The 7,549-nt window shown below is 45.1% G+C and overlaps 1 protein-coding gene across 1 annotated transcript; it reads right to left on the minus strand.

Moving 5' to 3' along the window:
- Positions 1-422: 422 nt before the first annotated feature.
- On the minus strand, positions 423-2,726 carry wfikkn2b (WAP, follistatin/kazal, immunoglobulin, kunitz and netrin domain containing 2b). Its single transcript, XM_085761616.1, has 2 exons — positions 2,432-2,726; positions 423-1,986 (listed from the first exon to the last, which is right to left on the minus strand). Exons 1-2 carry the CDS (start codon positions 2,621-2,623, stop codon positions 448-450), a joined length of 1,731 nt encoding a protein of 576 aa, XP_085617742.1. The 5' UTR covers positions 2,624-2,726; the 3' UTR covers positions 423-447.
- Between the last annotated feature and the right edge of the window lie 4,823 nt (positions 2,727-7,549).

The raw sequence follows: 7,549 nt of genomic DNA on the forward strand, positions 1-7,549 counted from the left end.
CTTTTCAGCTTGTGTGCACATGTACACTTATAGTACCAATCTGTTTCATAAACGAGGCACCAGGACTGGAGAAGAAAGAACCAGAAGCTGAGTGACAGTTAATTCCATACATACAATACAATACAATACAATACAATTCAAACATGATCACACTGTGTGTTTTCTGCTCCAGATGTTCTTAAGCCTGCTGCAGACAGGGGAGGGCACACAGGCTGGGCTGGGGGCTGTAAGGTCACAACGTCTGTGTCTGTGAATGTCTTCACTCACAGACATGATTTTTCAATCAACAATAGCAGCAACCGCAGCAGAGAAGAGAATGAAGACACCTCTGTACATAGGAAAGTCATACGACAGGTTCCTTTCAGAACCAGAGAGAAGTCCTTTAAATGTAGGACCTAAAGATCACACATGAAACTACAGCTGCAGTCCAGAGGAGAGCAACTGCCCCTACTGAGGGCTGTTAGTGATGGCTTTGAGAATGTCACACGTGTTCTTAGAGATGACCTCTCTCAGCTTCCGCACACGACGAGGACTGGAAGCTCCCACATAGCTCTCGGGCTGAAGGACCGCCATGCCGTCATTAACGTTGCCCATGATTATCACTTGTCCCTCGGCAGCCGCCCCTGTGATGTTGGGGCAGGGGCAGTTCCAGTCCATGTTGAGGAAAGTGACCTGCAGAGGTTCCTTGCCAAAGAAGCGGAGCCCCATCTTCTCGTCCTTCAGAATCTCCTCTACGGTCACGAGGGCGTGGCCCGAGTCCTTCTCCTCCGTGAGGTCCGTCATGCGGCCCAGGATGACGAAGTCGCTTCGGCAGAAGCTCGTCACGATCTTACCGCGGGGCTTGCAGGACTTGCAGTGGTGGTTTTTGGGGAAGGGGCACATTTCCTCACAGGCTTCTTTTGATTCAAAGTTGTTGTCGTTGCCGTCACATCCTCCGTAGATGAAGGACTGACACTGCCGCAGCACGCTGCTGTAGACCCAGCGGGGCTCGTAGGCTTTACAGGGGCCCTGCAGGCTGGGGAGGCCGCAGGGGCCGGTGAGCTCGGGGCCGCAGCACTCGATGCACTTCTCGTACGTGTCAAAGATCTTCCAGGGCTGGCCGTCCTCGTTACCGTGGCAGTGGGTCATGGAGAAGCAGTTGTTGGCCTTGGGTTCGTAGTACCAGATGACTTTCTCCAGTTCACTCCCGCAGTCCTCGGGGTTGTCGGGGGGCTTCAGACACTCTTCAGGCAGACAGCGGCTCACGTTCTTCGGCTCGGGGGTCTTGGGCGGTTCTGTGGGCAGCACGGTGAGCGGGTGGCTGACCTGCACCGAGCCGGACGGGTTCCGGGCCGTGCAGGTGTAGACGCCCGAGTCGTGAGGCTGGGCGTTGTAGATGACCAGCTGACCGATGTTGGTGACCACCATGTTCCCTCGGACGTGATTGGGTCTCATGACCACCCTCTCCGCCCCGTCCGGCTGCTGCTTCTCCCAGGTGATCTGCGGCCGGGGGCGACCCGTCACGTCGCACAGGAAGCTGGCCGTGTCGCCCACGCTCACGGTCTGATGCACGGGGCCGCTGATCTCCACCGGAGGCTGAGGAGGGGGGACGGTGGCCTGAAGGGGAGCGGTGGTGGGGCGCAGCGTGGTGGCCTGGGGCAGGGGGGGGCTGGTGTTGGGCCAGGTGAGGTGGAAGCGGCAGGTGACCACGGAGAGGGTGATGCCTTTGGAGCACGCCTCGGCGTCCATGTAGCACTTGTTGTAGTAGGTCATGCCGTCGGAGGCGCAGGTGAAGTGCGGCTCCCTCTCGCAGCGGTCCCGGCACTTACACACCGGCTGCCCGTCCCAGATGTCGCACTCGGAGCCCTGCTGGGTGCACATGAAGCTGGCGCAGGTGGCCTCCTTCGGCATCCCCACGGGACGCTTCTGTCCATCCACGTACCGAGCAGCCACACAACTCCGGTTACCGCACACATTCTGGCAACACTTCTCGAAGGACTCGCACTCCTGAGGGGCAGAAGAGAGAAATACTGAAGCAGGAGGCTGGGGGCTCTGACATACTGATGAATATGAAGAATATCTCTGGGCAACAGATTGACTTGACAACTGGACTTGTATTTGTCTGGGAAGATGTTTCTCCTCTTGTCCAAGGGGCTTCATTAGTTTGTAATGTATCAGTCTGATGTTGCGAACTGATGAAGCCCTTTGGACAAGAGGCGAAACATCTTCCCAAGTCCAGTTACCTTCGATTCAATTTGTTGCCCAGAGATAACGATGACCTGAATGAATAAGAATATCCACAGACATGAATGATATCATAAAAATACATCTGACATTTTACATTTTAAAGATATCAGATAGACTTTAAACCACCTGATAAGAAATATTTCTAAAATTCCAAAATAGTACAGAGGATAAATATTGATTTTTTTTTTTTTTTTTTTTCTTTTACCTGGTCTGTGTCACACTCCCGTGTGCACGTGCTCATGGCATCCACCCACAAGTTGGGGTTCATGTCATTGGGGCAGATTCCGGCGTGTGAGTAGGTGATCTGGGGCAGAACTCCGCCCTGGGGCTCCAGCCACACTGACACACAGACCAGGAACCAGATCCACCGCGGGAACAGCATCCACCACATCTCCATCCACCGGACTCAACACGTGGAGAGGGTAAAACAACAGGTCAAACAACTTCCTGTCACGGGATGAAACAGGTCGGAGTGGGGTGTCTGATGAGTCGGGGTCGGGGTCGGGGTCCTGGTCTTGCAGCGGTGATGCTCTGCTGATCGGTCACGTCCTCACAACACACAGTTCCTCCTGAGATGCTGAAGAAGCTTTTAAAAGTCAGAGGTCTGGGCTGGAGCTGGATCTGGGGCTGGCGGGGCATCTGTCTGTTAGAGGCATTTCTTACCCCGTTAATTTAACCCTTTGAGAGCCGAGTGCGCACTGAGAGCACACACACACACACACACACACACACACACACACACACACACACACACACACACACACACACACACACACACACACAGGACCAAATCCAACACGACGTGTTCACAACAACTGTTTTCAGCATTTGGATAAAGGTACATTATCTCCACAATTAAAACCTATGGAATTTATTTAAGTTCAATTAGCTACTTGTTATAGAACGTCAAATGAAAAACATACTCATATTCATGAAAAAAAAAAATCATATGCATTAAATAATCAGAAGAATTCTTCAAAAGTTTTTATTTTATTTCAACAGTTTTGCTGCTACAAAATCATTTGAACCTGATAGATAGATAGATAGATAGATAGATAGATAGATAGATAGATAGATAGATAGATAGATAGATAGATAGATAGATAAGTAATGAACCTGTCACTTTTTCCTGAGGAATTCATTGTCATTTTATTTCTATTCTATTATTTCTTTATTTCACAACAATGAGCACAAGATAAAGATGAAGCCGAGTCCAGATTCCTGTCGTGTTTAACATGACCAAAAATGTGCCATCTGACTTTGAAAAACCTGTTGAGGTATCCATGTTTATCTCTGAAGCCTATTTATTTGTATTTTATTTGATTTCTTTATTTCCACAAACAGCCTATAGCAGTCTTTTTTTTCTTCTTTAAAAAAAAAAAAAAATTACCAGTTTCTACAAGATTTTTATTCCGCAGGTTCTGTTCAGTGAGTCAGGGCATTTTTCAGTCTATACCAAAATATGCTATTATGGTGTTTAATCACGTCTTTCTTTTTTCTTTCTTTTTTCCCAGTTATGTCCTACTTGATCATGTTCCGTTGGTCTTTCATTGTGTTTGTTGTGCATCATGTGTTGTGGTAATGTTGTCTGTTGTTTCTGTGCAGTTTATTTTGGCTGTATGATTTATTTATTTTTTTACCTGGTGGTAAATCAGTTTAAGCTTAGTCTATCTATCTATCTATCTATCTATCTATCTATCTATCTATCTATCTATCTATCTATCTATCTAGATAATCATTCTTGTTATTTATACCTTTATACTGTTATTCCATGTCTCTGAGGTGGAGAAATTATTATTTTTTTGTGTAGTGTAGTTTAACAAAGTCCTAATTATTTCTGGAGCTAGTTTTTAATGACCTGACACTGCAGACTTGTGTTTCTCCAGTAAACAGCCTCATTATTTATTTTATATCACTATAAAATAAACAATGTAAATTCAAAGACAACTGTTCACTCTTGGTGAATGTAATGACTCTGAGCTTTTCCTGTGTCACATGTGACTTTACCTCCGCAGGCCACACAGTCTTTGTAGAAAGGATTTCTTTCATTGCTTCAAGAGTTTTATGTGGCAGGCAAGGCAATGACAAGGCAAAAAGTGAATTTATGGAAACTTACCACCTCACAGATAGAAACAGTGGGTCATTATATTGAGCAGGAAACTTTAATTGCAACATCATAGCAGGTTATCAATCAGCGCTCAGGTCTGCAAGCGTTGGCTCCAAACCTTCACCTTAAAATAGCAAACAGCAGTCAGAGCCAGCAGAGGTGAGATGAGGACAATACTTAAAAAACACTTTGAAGCTCAGGTGATGAGCTCCACAGTCTGTATGTGTGTGTGTGTGTGTGTGTTGGCAGAGTATTTAATCAATGAAGGTGTTATTATAACCACTCGGTTCTCCTCTGTATAAACTACCTCCATAGTTCAGCTGAGGACAGAGAAGCTGTGAGACCGCCTTCCTCGCAATAACATTGGACTCATGCTGTGTCAGACTGTTTGTGTGGTAGATTGTTTGTTCTTGATGCAGACTTAGTAATTTGTGTGTGTATGTGTGTGAGTGCGCGTGACAAGCCAAAAAAAAAAGAGAGAAAAGAAAAAAAGCCTGTTTATGTGGAGATTTTTGAGCTGCAGGTCTCAATTCTGTGAAACGGATTATATGTGCTCCATTTCACTGCACTGCCAATGACAAACAACTGCACATACTCCTCATGTGTGAAGAACTGTCAGCGTATTTACGGTGTCCGACCCTGACATCCCTCTGCTTTTCAAGTCTGTGCATTATCTGACAGGGCTTCCAAAGCCTCAGCATGTTAGATCTCAAGAGTGTATATGTGCTTCAAGATCATGGTGAATAAGGTAATCCATACAAAAGAACTGTCTCATGTGTTGCCCTTTGTAAAACTGACAGTATTTTTTGCAGATAATGCTATAATGTTAGCTTATATTGTAAAAGCGGATAGGAAGATCAACCTTCTCATTAAAACATGAAACAGATCCTCCCACCTAAACAACTGTACAGGTCATTTGCTCCATCTCTCTCCTCTATGGATGCAGCAACATTGGACTTTTGTCCTGATGTGGACTTTATCTCTTTATACTCCCCCTCTGCTCCTGTCATCATCACTACAACCATTAGACCTAACGTAATCTGCTGCACAAGATGACCTCTGGGCTTGTTTTCCCTGTCAGGGTGTGTTGTGTGTCACAGACCAGCATCAAAGATGTGGGGGAAACAAAACCAGCCACTGAAGAATAGTGCTCCACAATCAAGCTGCTATTTGTATTTATACAAACTAAATACTGGAGAGCAACAGGAGGAAAAGGCTCGCACACTGATCAAAAATGGCAATGTCCACCATCTGTCTTAGCAATGTTGGCAATGTCCACCATCTGTCTTAAGACAGACTGAAGATGGCTGTGTAGGCCGAAACGTTTTTGTCTTACTTATTTTTGTTTCTTTATTTTATTTTATCACCATGGTTGCACTTTTTTGTTGTTTGATGGACCATTAAATGTTTGTTGCATCCTTCAATCTCTGGTGGACAGTGCCATTTTTGATCAGTGAGCGAGCCTTTTCCTCCTGTTGCTCTCAAATGTTTGTTGGCCTACGCACCTGAAAAGAGGATTTTTTTTGGACAGTTAGCAAGAGCGCAAACACCTTTTCTCCTTTTTACAAACTAAATACAACATGTTTTATTAGGCTTTCTACAGAGCCAAGTTGGCAGATTCTTGTCTCCACTCTCAAGACTGATGGCTGACATCAAATAAGAAGCAGCACTGTTAGCTTAGCTCAGCTCAAAGAGAGGAAGCAAAAAAGGTGAAATGTGGCCAGGCCAAAGGGATAACTGTTTAAATGAACATGTCAGCCACCGTTACAGGTGCTAGTAGCCAGGTTGTGGTGGTGCTAGGCCTTCCGCCCATTTCCAGTCTCTGTTGCTTCATATTTATTGTACAGGTATTGACTAAGTGTCCCTAAGACAGGAAAAGAACATCCAGCCCTGATCAGATTGTTCTTCGTGGATGTACCATTGAGCAACACTCAGACAAATCATGACTAGCAAAACAAGGAGCTTCTTGCTTTGTCACCCTTCTGCAGAAGAACACTTGAGGATCCAGTGCCTGAAGCTGCATCTGACGGGCGTGTCAGCAGACAGCTAGAGCCAAGCCTCTCTGCCACTTCATGCAGCTTTGCCCATGGGCAGGGACATTATCAAAGAAGCTGGCTCAGTCAGGCTGGGCTATCAGCATCTGTCAGAGACACAGAGACACAAAGAACTGTGATCTGCAGCGGGCCGTGAAGAAAACGTGTGTGTGGGGCAAGAGAAGTCTTGCTGCGAGGGATCTGTGGTGAGCTCAACTGTCTGGCACCGCTCAGTTGATGAAATATCAGAAAGATCAACCAACAAAGTCCTGACACCTTGAAGATGTCGACCAGGACCGTAATTACAAAATTATTTATTTGACATTTGAGATGTTTGGCTCATCTAGTCTGCAGAGAAAGTGCAGTGTCATGTGTACTGTGTGTGGTAACGTTCAAGCATCAATCAACCATCTTCCACCAGTGTTTCATTAATCATCAAGTAAATGTTATTTATAGGTACCAGAGGCATGCTTACACAGAACAGATTTAGTGAATTCTGTGAGCACACTCTAGTGGATGACTGGAGTAATTACAGTCTTCTGAACTATATTTCTCTGTTCTTAGATGCACCTTTATTTTGATTCATTAGAACTTATGAAAACGAAGAAAGCCCTGTTGCTATGTGAATGTTTATCAGCTTTTTTATTGGATTGATCCCCTGAAAGAATATGTAGCATTTTCTTTTCATAATTTAATTTAATTTAATTATTTTTCTGTTGTTGTTCTGTTCATATACATTAAACACTATGCTCAGTTCTGAAAGGAATAACGGTTGTAATTGTAATTGAATATGCTTTTTGTACTTGTCAGGTCTCCACGTCCTCATTCTGCTGAAAACTCCATGGAAACAGGTCAAATGCAGCTGGGAGAAAGAACTGACTTAACCCAAGGGAGATGAAGCAACAGCAGCCAACCAGAGGAAATGGTACCATCAATTTGAGACATGGACTTTGAATAGATTCAACAGTGAGTAGTATTTGTACTCTTACTCAAGTACTGGGGTCGAGTACTCTGTCCATCTCTGAATAAGTGTTATTAACTCAGTCCATGAGAAGTGAAGTTTGACTGTACTGTACGTCTATTGATGGTCTAGCTGTAATACTCCGAATACTCAGATCCAACAGTTCCCACAATGCAACTTCACCTCACCTCATCTCTTTGGTAGACATGACAGCACACACAG

Source organism: Trachurus japonicus, chromosome 19, assembly GCF_045865225.1.
Source record: "Trachurus japonicus isolate A0001 chromosome 19, Traja_1.0".
In the NCBI taxonomy this organism is placed as follows: Eukaryota; Metazoa; Chordata; class Actinopteri; order Carangiformes; family Carangidae; genus Trachurus; species Trachurus japonicus.